Here is a 16,519-nt window from a genome sequence, read left to right on the forward strand (position 1 = left end):
TCTGATGTGTCATCCTGCACTTCCTGGCAATTTTGATGACCTTGAAGTGTTTCATCAAAGGCAGACGAGGACCGACTGTCACACAAATTACTCGTAACTCTGGGAAATTTGAATAAAATTAGCTCCTAGATTGCACAGAAATGCACCAATTTTCCTCCCTCGCTGCTGCGTTTTTCCTGTTGCTTTTCTTGGATCTCCCGCTTTAAATTTTAGGTGAAATTTCTGGTCCCTACAAGTGTGCACTTTATACAACACTGCTTTATGTAATGTTAAAAAGGAGAGAAAATAGAAAAGAGACACAGACCATTGCAGAAATCCAGCAAAGAGCAGCAAGCAGAGGTGAGGTGATGTTCAAAGACAAAGGAAATGAACAGAATTGTATTTAACACAAACAGCTGTGAAATAAATGACCAGGTCATCTGTTTTTTACTGATGTTGGTTGAGGGATAAATATTGACCAGGACTCCAGGGAGAACTCCCCAGCTCTTCTTCGACATAGTGCCGTGGGATCTTTCACATCCACCTGAGAGGGCAGACGGGGCCTCGGTTTAACATCTCATCCAACAGCACTCCAGAATATTCACCCACTTTCACATCTCGACTATCCCACCTCAGCCTTCTGTCCTCCAGCCAACACTCACCCCCACCCTGCCCCAACAGCAAGATACCAGAAATAAGCTCTCATCTCTTGTACCATGTCCTTAGTTCCAAATATACGACATCACTACCTTGCTGCCTTGGCGATGATGTGTAACTAGGGTTGATGCCACATTTAATTAGCCTTGTATAGTTGCATCCTGCAGCGCACAGATATATTTCAGCAGTGATTATGAGTTATGAGTAAAAGGAGCTCGTAACTCACACACTCCACAGAAAGTCTCAAACTATGATGATGCTGCTCCACAAGAGCAAAGAGCTGTAAAAAAACTGGCAATGCCAATGAATCAGTCGCCTGTTACAACCTCGAAGCTGTATTTATCTGAATTTCTTGCACAATCTGAAATGTGACAATGGGAGACATCTGGACATTTGCTGGCGTCTCTCAAATCTTCCATATTCCCAGATGTTATGCTTCAAAGCTGCACCATTTCTCAATCAGTGATGTGAGGTTTTGCTTCAGTCTGTCACGATTGAGGAATGAGATCACTGTCTCACTCCTGAATCCCCACCCCTCACTTATGACATTGAATTCATTGTCAACCATGTCCCATGATTGTACTTGGCATTTGATCCATCAAACTGCACCTGCACGGTCCTACACCAATATAAATCTCCCACATCTATGGCAACCATCCTCATTAGAGGCAAAGAGTCTGCATTTTACAGACACTGCACGTTTGTCCATGTTTGCAGATGAAGATCAGCATCACTCTGGGACTCCTACCTCCTGTTGCTACTCCAGTTTCGAACAATGCTGTCCACTGTGTCAGGAACTGTCGCAAGATCAGGAGATCCTGCCACACTGTGAACAGGAGGAGTGGGTCAATGCCAGTGCAAGAGAGAGTGTCTGTGAACAAGGGGAGAGGAAGAGGGAGTGGAGATGGAGAGAGTGTCTGAAAGGTAGGGGTCGGAGAGAAAGCATCTCTGTGAATGAGGTGGAAGAGGAGAGGAAGAATGTCTCAGATTAAATGAGGGTGTTAAATAATACTGCTGAGGAGCCTGAACAAATTCAACCCTCACACTGAAACACTGCTCAAAAAACTTTGTGTTTGCAAAGGATAATGATAGATAAAGGAGAGAGGTGGAGAGGCAGAGAGTTTACACAGGGAATTCCAGAGCTTAGACAGTTGAAGGTGTAGCCATCAATGGTGGTGTGAAGGAAGGGGGAGATGGACAAGTAGCCAGAGTTGGAGGAATGCAGAGTTCTCGGAGGGTTGTAGAGCTGCAGGAGGTAACATGGTAATTTTATAGCTACACTTTCACAATATGCCATTCCTGATTGTATGGGGAAGCTGGACATAGCATCCCCTTTGAAATAACCGCCAGCACGTGTTTGGCATTATCCTACAATGGCTTCTAATTTTTGCAATCACAACCTGAACTACTTTAAGTTGTTAAATGAAAGGCATCAAAGATACTCAGCTGTGGACAGTGAATTCTTTCATAAGTGTGAGATAGCACATCTCATACTGTGCGTTCGCACAGGGTCCGTATTAACCATGGAGACCCCGAGGTGGTGGTCAGGGGAACCTGGTGATTTGCATGAAAATCTCCAAAAAAATCCACTTACACAATTTGACACAAATCATCGTGTTCTCGCCTAAAGCGCAGAGCCTCGAGGGAAAAGTACGCACATGAGCAATGTCAAGAACGCCACGGGCAAAAGATAACTAAATGGGTCTTTTGCACGAGAGAAAAACTGTTGAGAACTCAATGCCACCAGAGCAGTTTTATTTCATTGCAGCGACTAATTCACTGAATCTTTGAATTGATTCGAGAAGGCCGCACTGCACTCGATAACTATTAAGGGACCAGTCACACATACGTGTACTATCATCTCTGCTTTTCCATTTGGATGGCTTATCACTTCACAGGGCAGAGAAAATCTCTTTCACTGCCACAAATTAAATGATGATGTTAAACAGGAGCCTGAACAAAATTCGAGCCTCGCACTAGAACTCTGCTGAAAAAATTTTGGGTTTGCAAAGGATGATGAAAGATAAATATTAACTACAAATCTGTCAGTGCACCATTTAATGCCCTGGCCTTATCCTGATATGCACTACCCAGTGTCATTGTGCCAACACATGCCAACTGTCCAAAATTCACTGCCTGTTCGTGTCAGTCACTAGTAAAGCTCCTTAAAAATGATACTTTTCACTTCAGAAAGTCTAAACAACCAAACGTTAAGAAATTGCATGATCTTACTAAGACAGGCGTGAATACAGTCTCCAGTAACACTCCTTTATCACAACACTGAATAGAATTAATAGTACCAAACGAATTAAGCAACCAGCTCTCAAATCTCTCCCAACATTACACCTCCAAACAGTCAAGCAAGCTTTTCCTATTCATTAAATTGGAAATAACTTGTCTGATAATAGCACCTCACATTCATCTTAAAGCTTAAAGCTAACCTATCCACTCTTTATCGCAGGTTTTAATCCATTTATTATGAAAGGATTCAAGCTTCAGTAAAATTAGCAAAGGAATTTGATACAAAAGCATCAAGTGTCGTACAGTAATATTTCTGAACATAACTTCCATATTCACATTCTTCAATGCTCAAAATACCAAGCCCACACTTTCAATTAAACAAGCTGACAGTTTATTTTACCTTTGTTCTTGCAGTAAGAATTGTTAATTTTTTTCTCCTTTAGCAAGTTGGACATTGGTTATATTCTGAGCAATAAATTGACCCCATACAGCGACCACTCAAAAAATATATTTCTATTAAGACAATTCCTATCAAATAGTGCCGTCCGCCCCATAGGAGTTCCATGTGATGAGAATACCCCATGATATCATTCACTGGGCGTTGTTCATACCTTACCCTAATAGCCATAAGGCTTATCCACCGACCTGTTTGCTCCCGTCACTAGATGTAAAGCTCCCACCTACCTGAATGTTGTCAAATGAGGTTTTGTTAGTGACGTCATACAGCAGCAAGAGAGCTGTGAAGAGAAGGGAAATAGTTTATAAAATGAAGTTTTTGCATCGGTTGTGATTAACTTCTGAGCCATACAAAAAATATTCAGTCAAGTTGTCTTGTTTAATTAAAAAAATGAAACCAAGTACCGGGCGGCTGATCCAGTATCAGCATAAGAACATAAGAAATAGGAGCAGGAGTAGGCCAATCGGCCCCTCGAGCCTGCTCCGCCATTCAATAAGATCATGGCTGATCTGATCCTAACCTCAAATCTAAATTCATGTCCAATTTCCTGCCCGCTCCCCGTAACCCCTAATTCCCTTTACTTCTAGGAAACTGTCTATTTCTGTTTTAAATTTATTTAATGATGTAGCTTCCACAGCTTCCTGGGGCTGCAAATTCCACAGACCTACTACTCTCTGAGTGAAGAAGTTTCTCCTCATCTCAGTTTTGAAAGAGCAGCCCCTTATTCTAAGATTATGCCCCCTAGTTCTAGTTTCACCTTTCCTTGGGAACATCCCGACCGCATCCACCCGATCAAGTCCCTTCACAATCTTATATGTTTCAATAAGATCGCCTCTCATTCTTCTGAACTCCAATTTTTACACTATTACTGAACTCCAGTTTTACACTATCGGCCAAAGTCAAAATTACCCCCAGTTTCTCCATCTTTATAGACTCTATTATCTTGGAACCTATTTCAAGTGCTCAACTAGATTAATATAGTAACTTATTACAGTATTAAACTAGATGGGCCTTGACCCTACACACAGGTTTTCTCAATTTAAAAACGTGAACAGCTTAATTCAAGGGAGTGACCTTAACTGCATTTACTAGGACATCACAGTCATAGGAACACCATTTATTCCGGTTTGGACCCTACCCAAACAGTCACATCTCAGCTTCCTTCAGTCCTTTAGACTGAGACTTTTTTCCCTGGAGAGTAGGCGGTTTAGGGGTGATCTTATAGAAGTCTATAAAATAATGAGGGGCATAGATAAGGTAGATAGTCAAAATCTTTTCCCAAAGGTAGGGGAGTCTATAACGAGGGGGCATAGATTTAAGGTGAGAGGGGAGAGATACAAAAGGGTCCAGAGGGGCAATTTTTTCACTCAAAGGGTGGTGAGTGTCTGGAACGAGCTGCCAGAGGCAGTAGTAGAGGCGGGTACAATTTTGTCTTTTAAAAAGCATTTGGACAGTTACATGGGTAAGATGGGTATAGAGGGATATGGGCCAAGTGCAGGCAATTGGGACTAGCTTAGTGGTATAAACTGGGCGACATGGACATGTTGGGCCGAAGGGCCTGTTTCCATGTTGTAAACGTCTATGATTCTATGATTCATCCTTAAGGAGTGCAAAAGCACAAAGAACTTGAGGATATAAACAGGATGCTAAGCTCACCAAACAGATCAACCATCTGTGCACTTCGCATGGGATTATTAACAAGGCAGAAGAAGAACAAATAACAAAATGATAAAAGATGAAGATAATTCCCAAACGACCTCATGTATCACAGCCTACAAGTGTTTGAATTCCACAAATAACTGCGAAATATATAAGGCTGGGTTTCAGCAGGCAGACTAAATTCACCCTTCAATCTTTCCAGTTCTCCTCTATCATCACAGAACAAAGTTAAATTACGTGCTTGAAAACCAAAACTTCATGCTGTGTGGGACTTTCAATTCAAGTTGTTTCTGCTCGAGATTAAAAATGCCTCTGACAAGAGTGCTCGCTGAATCAATCTGCCTCTCTTTCACACACGAGACCTCAGTAGGGTCGCCAACTCTTATTGGACGCGTTCGTGGAAGTTTCATCACATGACCTCCCGCTTCCAGCTGCCCCACCCCCACGCTCCCACCATTGGTCAACCTACACATTCATCCTCGCAGTGCCCCGCCTTCCTGCGCCGACTGGACAACGAAGGGACTCTTCATTACGCGACTGGATGATTCTTGACTGTTCGTCAAACAGCCTTTATTCCCCATCTTCAATATTTTTATAACTAATAAATGAAAATGTTCAAAGACAATGAAAAAACACCAATTGTTCTTTGATGCCCCTACAAATTTTCTCCTGAGTTACTCGCAGCAGGAGATTAATCTTGAATTCCTGGAGACTCCAGGACAATCCTGCAGCGTTGGCAGCCCTAGACCTGTGCTAGCACTGTCCGCCATTTGTATTCTGAAGCCTACTTTCTTTATCCTGAGCCTCTCATACATTCTTGTGCGCTATCAGTTTAATCTAGCCTTCGATAACGTCTGCAGGGACGGTGCAGTCACAAATTTGTGTAGAACGATTACCGTACACGTAGAATCATGTGGCACAGAAGGAGGCCATTCGGCCCATTGTGCCTGTGCCGGCTCTTTGAAAGAGCTACCTAATTAGCCCCACTCCCCTGCTCTTTCCCTATAACACGTGATGCACTACTTTGCACTGTTGGAGGTGACGTCTTTGGGATGGGACGTCAAACTGAGACCCCGTCTGCCCTCTCAGGTGGACGGAAAAGGATATCACGGCCACTATTTCGAAGAAGAGCAGGGGAGTTATTCCTAGTGACCTGGTCAATATTTATCCCTCGAACAACATCACTAAAAAAAAACAGATTATCTGGTCATTATCACATTGCTGTTTGTGGGAGCTTGCTGTGCGCAATTTGGCTGCCATGTTTCCTACATTACAACAGTGATTTCAAAAGTACTTCATTGGCTGTGAAGTGCTTTGAACCACCCTGAGAGTACGTTGTGAAAGGCACCAAATAAATACAAGTTCTTTCTTTCCTCTTTCTTTGTAAAGAGGCTGCAACCAACAGACTGAGATTAAAACGGCAAATGACTTGGAGGCTGTCACGTCCACTCTGTTCCAAGTGACAGGCACCTTTATCATCATTAAACAATGCCAGGGTATAATGTGCTCGAGCAACTTTTTTTTTTCAAACATATCAAAGATCCGTCATTCTGTCAGGAGACTCTTTTATGCAGATGGTGAATTACAGTCCACACCCAAAGCAAATATCTGCATGGGGTTCGATGTCACCAAATGCAGGATGGGATGCAGCTCATTTTCAAAATAAAATTAAAATTATTCATCTTCGTATCGACTTTGCAAAACAAAATCAATGCAAAACTATCTCTTTTTTAAACGTTTCCCCCCCCGAAACGTTTCATTAATACCTTGTGCATTTGTTTCATGTGAAAGTGTAGCAGTTGTAAATCGCAGGGCTGATGTATGTGTCACACTTAATTAAAAACCTCATCAGTATTCCTGGTTGATGGTCCCGCTTGTGACACCCGTCACCCTATGCACTGACTGTTGCTAAAAATCTCTTTTTTCAGCCTTCCTCAGAAAGATTCTAAGTGTATTTCGTGTCATATTTACATTATTATATAAAACAATTCAAATACAATTTGTATTGTGATTTTTTTTTTGCTTTTCCATTGAATTCTCTTAGTGCTCACAGCAAAGTCCCACAAACAGCAATGAGATCATGACCAGATAATCAGGTTTTTTTTTTAAGTGATGTTGGTTGAGGGGTAAATATTGGCCAGGACGCCAGGGAGAACTCCCCTGCTGTCCTTTCGAAATGGTGCCATGGGATCTTTTACGTCCGCCTGAGGGAGCAGACGGGGCCTCGGTTTAATGCCTCACCTGAAAGACAGTGCAGCACTCCCTCGGTACTGCGCTGAAGTGTCAACCTAGATTACGTGCTCAAGTCCCTGGAGTGGGAATCTGAACCCACAATCTTCTGAGTCGGAGGCGAGGGAACTACCAACTGAGCCAAAGCTGAGAGTGTAGATAGGCGATGTACAGCTCTACCTTTTCTGACCAGATTGCATGCATTTTCCACGGATTTGAAGTACTTGGGGTAGTAATTGGTGTGCGTTGCGGACAATTTTCGAGCATAAAACTGGCCGAGCGCATACCAATTTAGCAGTGGGGTGGGTGGCCTGCGCCTGATCTGCGCAGGCATTCGGCCTACTGCTAAATGCCCTGGGTCCTTTTTTTAGGCATCCCAGACGGCCGCCTAAATCGGGCTTTAGGCCCCTTGCAACAACAACATGCATTTATATAGCGCCTTTAATGCAGTAAAACGTCCCGAGGCGCTTCACTGGAGCGATTATCAAACAAAATTTGACATCGAGTCACAGAAGGAGATTTTTTTTTTTATTTGTTCGTGGGATGTGGGCGTCGCTGGCGAGGCCGGCATTTATTGCCCACCCCGAATTGCCCTTGAGAAGGTGGTGGTGAGCCGCCTTCTTGAACCGCTGCAGTCCGTGTGGTGAAAGTTCTCCCACAGTGCTGTTAGGTAGGGAGTTCCAGGATTTTGACCCAGTGATGATGAAGGAACGGCGATATATTTCCTAGTCGGGATGATGTGTCACTTGGAGGGGAACGTGCAGGTGGTGGTGTTCCTATGCGCCTGCTGCCCTTGTCCTTCTAGGTGGTAAAGGTCTCGTGTTTGGGAGGTGGTGTTGAAGAAGCCTTGGCGGTATTAGGACAGGTGACCAAAAGCTTGGTCAAAGAGCTAGGTTTTAAGGAACGTCACAGAAGGAGAGAGAGGTAGCGAGGCGGAAAGGTTTAGGGAGGGAATTCCAGAGCTTAGGACCTTGGCAGCTGAAGGCTCGGTTGCCAATGGTGAAGCAATGGAAACCAGGGACACGCAAGAGGCCAGAATTGGAGGAGCGCAGGGATCTCGGAGGGTTATAGGGCTGGGGAAGGTTAGAGAGATAGGGAGGGGCAAGGCCATGGAGGGATTTGAACACAAGGATGAGAATTTTAAAATCAAAGCGTTGCCCGATCGATACTGGAGCTGAAGGAGGGAGACTCACTTCTCCTTGTTACAGAGTCATTGCAGGCCTTAGCACCTGATTTGCACCATGTATGTTTAGCGTTGCTGCAAATCTAAAATTGCTTCACACCGATGTGTAAATGCACCGTCAGGTATGTTCACAGACTGTCTCTTGAGGAACCCATTTGATGATGGTGGCTACAAAAGCAATAAAGAGGAGCTTGAGATACTTAGCAATAGTCAGGCTTAGGCACTGCAGTTAATGAAAAACTTGGTCAACAACATAAGGAAACCAACAGATGCCCGACAAGAAGGAATGAAAGTGTGACTTCAACTGAACAGACCAACTCAAAAGCCAACACTAGGGAGCAAAATAGGGCGCGAGCCTGAAGAAAGTCTGGATTCAGTTGGAAGCTGTTCATACTCTGGAGATCCTGCCTCACCAGATGGTATTCTGAAGGCTTCACCATTTCACGATATGTGGAAGATCAGCATTTTAAATGCTATTACAAGGTACACCTAAAAATCACCATCAGCTAGTTGTTTACTTGACATCAATGAACAATGGGATTTATGCACTGTGAGTGATTGTACTTAATGACTTGGACTAGGCCTGGAAAAAGCCTCACTTGCTCTTAATGACTTGGACTCAAGCCTTGAGAAGAGAAAGTACCAGAAGACAGAGCAAATAGGAACAGGTGTCGGCCATTCGGCCCCTCGAGCCTATAATCAATAAGGTTCAAGGAATGGATTAAGCAACACCAAATTAGGAGGAACGGAACTCTATTTTGATGAAAGGTCATCGGCCTGAAACATTAACTCTGTTACTCTCTCCACAGATGCTGCCTGACCTGCTGGGTGTTTCCAGCATTTTCTGTCTTCATTACAGAACTCCATTTGCTGGTTCATGATCTACAGGCTTCTAAGAGTAAATGTGGAAAAGACGCCTCATTAAGGGAAGCTTAAGATTTGAAAAACCACTTCTGCTTATTAAAAGACCAACTTTTCCTTTAATTCGTGTTACACCTATTCCGAGGTCATGAAAGACGCGACATAGATGCAAATTCTTTCTTTACAGACATCCTTTGATTTTCATTTTAGCCTCTGGTAGTAGAATAGCCAGGAGGTAGGAACAAAACTACTGGGGAAGGAGGTCAAGGGGGAGATAGATTTGTATCTATCTCCGAATGTCAGTTCACGTTAGTAGGACTCCAGTTCCACCTCAATCCACCTCTACTATAAACAAAAAGTTTTTGTTTGCAAACTGACTCTGACCTTGGTGGCCTTTGAAGCTAAAAGACTAAACTCTGTTTCTGCCGGGTGGATCATTATAGACACTGGGATACTGTAACCGAAGGCATTATTCTGCTTATTGTCCTGAGCGGCACACTGTTAAATAAATATTTACCGTATTTTCTTGCACAGTTCAGGAAGTAAATGACAGGGTGGAATTATCCTGACCCTTGACCCCAGGAAACATCCAGTTGCCCGGGTGCAAAGGTCAGGAAAAAAGGATCTCTGGATCTCCACCCCTTTAATATTGCCCCTGGGATTTCTGGGGCTTTCTTGGGGGGGGGTGGGGGCGGTGGGGGGTGGGGGATGGGGGGTGGGGGATGGGGTGGGAGAAGGGGGGGTGGGGGGTGGTGGATGGGGGAGGGGGGGTGGGGGATGGGGGGCAGAAGGGGGGGTGGGGGATGGGGGGGTGGGGGTGGAGAGGAAATTGAACCTGATCTCCGTCTGCAGAAGGTACAGGCTCAAGGAAGTGATTAAAGTGAATCTGGAGGCCGGGTTCCCGGCCTTGCACCTCATTTCGCTGGTGTACTACTTGCTGGGTGCCACAGTAAAGGGGTTCCCAAAAGAGTTGGTGCTATGACCTGTCCCAGATCTCCTTGGCGACTGTGAGGGTCCGTGGGAAAGTGGGGGGGGGGAGGGGGGAGGCACAGGCCTAGCGTAGGCCTCTAGAGTTTATGTTAATGCCCCCTCACCCCAAAGATGCTGAAGTCCAATCAGGACCTGCTGGCTATCGATCTCCACCTGCAGCCAGTAGGTCCTGATCCTACAGGTACTGTGGTGTAGTGGTTATGTTACTGTACTAGTAATTCAGAGGCCTGGACTCGTAAACCGGTAGAACATAAATTCAAATCCCACCCTGGCTGTTTGAGAATTTGAATTCAGTTTTTAAAAAGCTGGTATCAGTAAAAATGACTCTGAAGCTGTCGGATTGTTGTAAAATCCCAACTGGTCCCTTGAGGGAAGGAAACCTGCCGTCCTTACCCGGTCTGGGCCTATGTGTGACACCAGTCCTACATCAACGTGGTTGACTCTTGACCCCTCAATGAAGTGGCTTAGCAAGCCACTATGGATGGGCAATAAACGATGCTCTTACCAGCGATGCCCACCCCTTGAGAATGAATAATATAAAAACAAATCATCAAGCCCAGACAGGCAGTTGCTGGCCCGAGAGAATAGGTCAAGTTAGAAGGTGGTGTTTAGTGTTGTCCTTGAACTCACTGCTCTACTGTATTCTATTTATACAACAGGGAGATAGGGGCAAACACAAAAGGATACCTGCTTGTGGGGTGAGAGGGTTCTGGATCAGACGTGAGATTCAGGTGCCCGACTCCACCCACCTTGTATGTGTATTATTTGAAGACTTTATCAGATGCCTCAGAACGGCAGCAAGTTATGATACAACAGATTGCTTGCAGTGATGTGACCTAGTGAAGGGAGGGCGACAGATAACGGGGCAACTTCCCTAGCGTTCCGATTCAACTATCCTTGCATCTTGCTATCAGCCAAATAAGTAGGTTAATGGAGATCACTGCTGTGGGTGAAAGGATACAAATCGATGAGATAGAGCACCACAAACGCACTGATTTTAAATTACGTTGGTGACTCACATGTGAGATGTGTTACATCAAGCAAATGTAATTATTGTGCATCTATAATATCAGTTTTATTTACCATAAAAATTCTGCTCATAATCAATTCTGATGTATCAAGAGCGGTGTGGTGATGGTTGATATGAGGTTGTGTTCTTCTTCCAATTATTGTAAATGACCTTTAAGGAGACAGTTGTAACAAGCATTCAAAATGGAGGCAGTTTTCAGACTAAAACTGACCCTCATTATAGAACTTCCTAACCTGGAACCAATTTTCCAGCAAACGGCCACATCTGCAAACAACGCACCTCCAACTTACACACACAACCTCTCATTCCCAAAAATTCCCTTCAGACGCTGCAGCCCGGATTTTCCACTCCTGGATCTACACTGCCCCGACCTCTACAGGGCAGCCGTGTAGCAGAAATTAGCGGAGTTTCCGTTCTGCTGGAACTCTTCAGTTACATGGAGAGACTGGAGAAGCTGGGACTGTTCTCCTCCGAGGAGAGAAGGTTAAGGGGAGATTTGATAGAGGCGTTCAAAATTATGAAGGGTTCTGATAGAGTAAATAAGGAGAAACTATGTCCAGTGGCAGGAGGGTCGGTAACCAGAGGACACAGATTTAAGGTAACTGACAAAAGAACAGAGGGGAGATGAGGAGAAATTTTTTTACGCAGCGAGTTGTGATGATCTGGAATGCGCTGCCTGAAAGGGCGGTGGAAGCAGATTGAACAGTAACTTTCAGAAAGGGAATTGGATAAATACTTGAAGGGGAAAATTTGCAGGGCTATGATGAAAGTGCAGGGGGAGTGGGATTAATTGGATAGCTCTATCAAACAACCGGAACAGGCACGATGGGCTGAATGGCCTCCTTCTGTGCTGTAAGATTCTACGATTCAATGAACTCAGCCCGCTCTAGCGCCCACCCTGTTTCCTGACGTCATTTCTGTCAGGTGGAAGAAGTATCTGCCGATTTGTGGATGGCTCCATCCCAAATGAGGCATCAACGACGTGGTGATAGTTGTGTCCCGTTTGCCGCCATCTTTGCCGCTATTTTTTGCCAGGTCATGTTCTAACCTGTATAAAACATCCAGGGCATGATTATAGCTGGGAGCCAGGAACCCAGCCCATCTTTAGATATTCGCACGGGGAACCTGGAAGCCAAATGAGTGCATCGCAATTGTGATCGCAACTCAACTGAAGGCGAGTATTTGTGCTTCTGGGGTTTCCACGTGCCAGGCAGTCAGACTGACAGGCTGGCTGCCTGTCGGAAAGGGAAGGAGCCACGAGTCAGAAAGGGGGGTCTGAGGGAGAGAGAGAGACCGAGGGTCATGGAAGAAATCGGGGGTGGGGTGGGGTGGGGTGGGGGGAGGTGGACGACATCGGGCGGGCCTTGCAGAAGATCGGGAGGCTCAGCATCGGCCTGGGGTGGGGGAGGAGGGACTCGGTCAATCACCAGGGGAAGGGGGTCCTGTCGTGCCAGGTGAGCTTGTTGGGCCCGGATTAAACACTCCTGCTGCTCCAGGCCCACAAGCGTGCAATAAAATGCATTTCACTTTTGTAATACGCAAAAGAAATAATAAACTCAACCATTTCAATGAGGTACAATGCCCCTTTAAGTATTGGCCCACCGGCTTTAATTAGGGGCGGGACTTCCAGGTGTCTGTTGCGCACCTGGGTCAAACTCGGGAGTGGGCGGGTTGGAACCGGGATGCGGTCCCGCTCCAAAAAGCTAATATTTTAACCTCCCACTTGCCCCCAACCCACCCATTATTGGGGGGGTCAAAATTATCCCCCAGGTTTGCTCCAGGAAAGGTAGAAATGAATTCAAAGGGCCCAGAATATCTGTAGAATTTACAGGTACCTTTGTGAACCAATTTTCCTGTGGGAGAGGTTTGCTGTTGCTAACTATGTTCTCAACTGCCCTTTGTGCCATTTGCTGTGACACTGTCGTTTATTCCATTTAGGATCAAATATATTTTCTATGCTTTTTAAAACATGTGAAAACTTCTATTTTCATCTCCTTAGAACTGGAAGATGAATAGCTCGTTATAATTTTATTGAGAGAAATTGGTAGTAAACATTGTGTGAGGAGAAAATGCAAAAAAGAGAGAGAGACAGAATGAGGGAAACAGATAGAAAGAGAGAGGCAGGCAGGGAGAGAGAGATAGAGAGTAAAAATGAGAGAGGAACAAACTTAAAGAGACGGACAAGGAGACACAGAATGGGACAGAATCAGAAAGAGAGAGAAAGACAGGTAGAGAGAGAAAAAAAAGTGAGGACGGGAGATAAACAGATACAGGTGATAGATGGCGAAGGAGAGAGCAAACAGACTGAGAACGAGAAGCAAACAGATAGAAAGACAAAAAAGAAAATGGAGAGAGAGAAAAAGAAAGAGGAAGGAACAACAACATTCAGGCAACAGATCAGAAAAAACAGCTCTCAACTTTAATGGCTCCGTGGATCAATATAGAGGAAAATAAAACTATTCTTTTCATCTATTCATTCCGAAGAGCTCAATCCCAAGTGAAAATTTCTGTTGTCAATATATATGAGACAGATAGCTTTGTGAAAATAATTTTTTTTGACTTTTGACATGAAAGTCTGATGAATCTAATTGAGGTTTATTGATTTTGGTCACAGTATGTTCACCATCCTCCGACACAAGGTTAGTCAACTTGTGCTGTACTTACCAAGGAAATACTAGGAGGCAGTCATTTGTTCTCTGAGGGACTGTACGAGTTAGAGCTGAAATATTGTCTGTCAAATCACTTATGTTGTGCAAGGGGCTATAAATTTGAATCTTTCTCTGATGATAATGGAACAGATTACGTCTTAATCGTCATAATGCTCAAAACATAGCTGTGGCTCGATGGTAGCTCTCTCGCCTCTGAATCAAAAAAACGATGGGTTCAAGTCTCACTCCAACCACTTGAGCACATAATCTAGGCCTGACACTCCACTGCAGTACTGAGTGAGAGCTGTACTATTGTCTTTCAGATGAGATATTAAACCGAGGCCCCTGTCTGCCCTCTCAGGTGGACGTAAAAGATCCCATGGCACTATTTCGAAGAAGAGCAGGGGAGAAGGCTGAGGGGTGACCTGATAGAGGTCTTTAAGATTATGAAAGGGTTTGACAGGGTCGACGTAGAGAAGATGTTTCCACTTGTGGGAGAGACCAGAACTAGGGGCCATAAATATAAGACAGTCACTAATAAATCCAATAGGGAATTCAGGAGAAATTTCTTTACCCAGGGAGTGGTTAGAATGTGGAACTCGCTCCCACAGGGAGTAGTTGAGGCAAATAGCATAGATGCATTTAAGGGGAAGCTAGATAAACACATGAGAGAGAAAGGAATAGAAGATTATGCTGATAGGGTGAGATGAAGTAAGGTGGGAGGAGGCTCTCATGTGGACCATAAACTCCAGCGTAGACCAGTTGGGCCGAATGGCCTGTTTTTGTGCTGTTAATTCTATGTAATTCTAGGTAATACTTGTGCCGAAACGCGAAATGAAATAAATACACAGGAGTCCCAGATATCCCTTACCGTGGGCATCTCGGTAGTATGCATGAGTCACACTGCGAAACCTCTCCTGCCCTGCGGTATCCCAGATCTGAAATCAGAAGGCAAAGCTCATGAGTTAATCTTGTTAAATTTCATGTCAAAAGATCAGTGCTTTCATTGAGTTTTCCAACAGTTTGCTACAAATTCAATTTCCTGCACATCACATTGTGTTATTTCTGAGAAGAACATATATGAGTGTGCAGTCACGTATGACAGACACCAGTATAGCAATCACAGTCTAAGGCTGACTCGAGATGATAAACCTCAGCCATGCCATTTGTGTAAGATATCGTTCAAACATCTCTGTGCCATCATTTTTGTTATTCGCTCACAGAATGTGGGGACCACCGGCTGTTGGACCCTCCCTTTGCGTAGTTCCTAGCTGGGTCTTCTTTTTGAACTGCCGCATTCCTTGCGATGATGGTGCCCAGGCGGGGTATAAGCTCGCTCAGCACGCGAACAAAAGAGAGACCAAACACTTAAGATGGTAGCTAAACAACAGCACGCTGATAAAAGTACAATAGCCAGTCAGCAGAGGATAACACAACCCTCTGTGTCTCCACCTCCTTTAAAACCCTCCTTAAAAACCCAAGTCTTTGACCAATCTTTTGGCCACCCCATCCTACTATCACCTTCTTTGACTCTGTGTCCATTTTTGTCAGATTATGCATCTGTGAAGCGCCTCGGGACATTTTTCTACATTAAAGACATTATATAAGTGGTTGGTGATGCAGTAGTATTAAGTAGTAATGGTTCGAAAATCACGTACATCCCATGCCCAAATCTCCAAGATGCACTCCTGATGGATGAAGCACCTCGCAAGTTGACAAATGAATCCCTTACCTCTTTATTAAGTAATCTTTTCTCCTTATATGTGACGTATAAGGAGATAATTCTGTCCCTGTTATTTTGCCAACAGTGCACCTTTAACATTGCCCTGACAGTGTTGATAACATTAGTGTCTGACCAATTTTTACAAAGCCATCTGATGATCTTTGTTTGTCGCAATCTAGAACTGTCCAGCCCAATGTAAGTTCAGAGATCAGTTTGCCGAACCCAGTACATTTGTTGACTGATCGTCTATTAGTTTCAGGGATTAGGATTAGAATTCTTCAGGATTAGCTTTCAGAGGCCAACCATTTAAGTGTTCAAGAGGTCAAATATAAAAAGATTATCCTAATCGCATTGGCGGGCACCTTGGATAATGACGATGTGACAAATAGGGAATTTTTGTCTGTTTTTTTGTAAGGCAGACTGTAACAAGCTGAAGCAGCTCAGGACCCAGTGGTCAATTAGGCACGCAGACTAGAGCTTAATGTTCAAAACAAGTGAGGTTTATTCACCCAAGGCAGTTGTGTCTTTAAGTGCAGGGATGAACAAAATAGTAACAGGGACTCCCTTCCAGCATGCAGATTCTCACTGTTGGTTCCTTCCTCTCTAGCCTCTTCCCATCTGAACCATTTTCATGCCTTTTATCCTTCCAGGCTGGGAATCGTTCCTGATTGACCTTAATTGCTTGTAAAGATTTCTTAAAGCTACACACCTTGCCTTGGTCATTCTGACATTTTATACAATTTCTTGAAGATGTACCCCTGTGGTAGACATATCGTTCCTCTCTCACTCTGTTACAATACCAAGGGTCAAAGAAGAGGATGTCCACCTCGCTAAGTTACAGAATGCGAGACAGACACTCTTT

General features: G+C 44.3%; 1 protein-coding gene across 2 annotated transcripts in view; it reads right to left on the bottom strand.

Moving 5' to 3' along the window:
* The window catches only part of LOC137340731 (ras-related protein Rab-26), a 248,764-nt gene that overhangs the window by 76,003 nt on the left and 156,242 nt on the right, over positions 1 to 16,519 (bottom strand). For both annotated transcript variants that reach the window (XM_068003451.1, XM_068003450.1), the window contains exons 4-5: positions 14,806 to 14,872; positions 3,562 to 3,614 (exon numbers count right to left, since the gene is read on the bottom strand). In XM_068003451.1, coding sequence (XP_067859552.1) covers positions 3,562 to 3,614; positions 14,806 to 14,872 — 120 coding nt within the window. The remainder of the gene's footprint in view (positions 1 to 3,561; positions 3,615 to 14,805; positions 14,873 to 16,519) is intronic.

The sequence above is a fragment of the Heptranchias perlo genome, chromosome 22, assembly GCF_035084215.1.
Source record: "Heptranchias perlo isolate sHepPer1 chromosome 22, sHepPer1.hap1, whole genome shotgun sequence".
Classification (NCBI taxonomy): Eukaryota; Metazoa; Chordata; class Chondrichthyes; order Hexanchiformes; family Hexanchidae; genus Heptranchias; species Heptranchias perlo.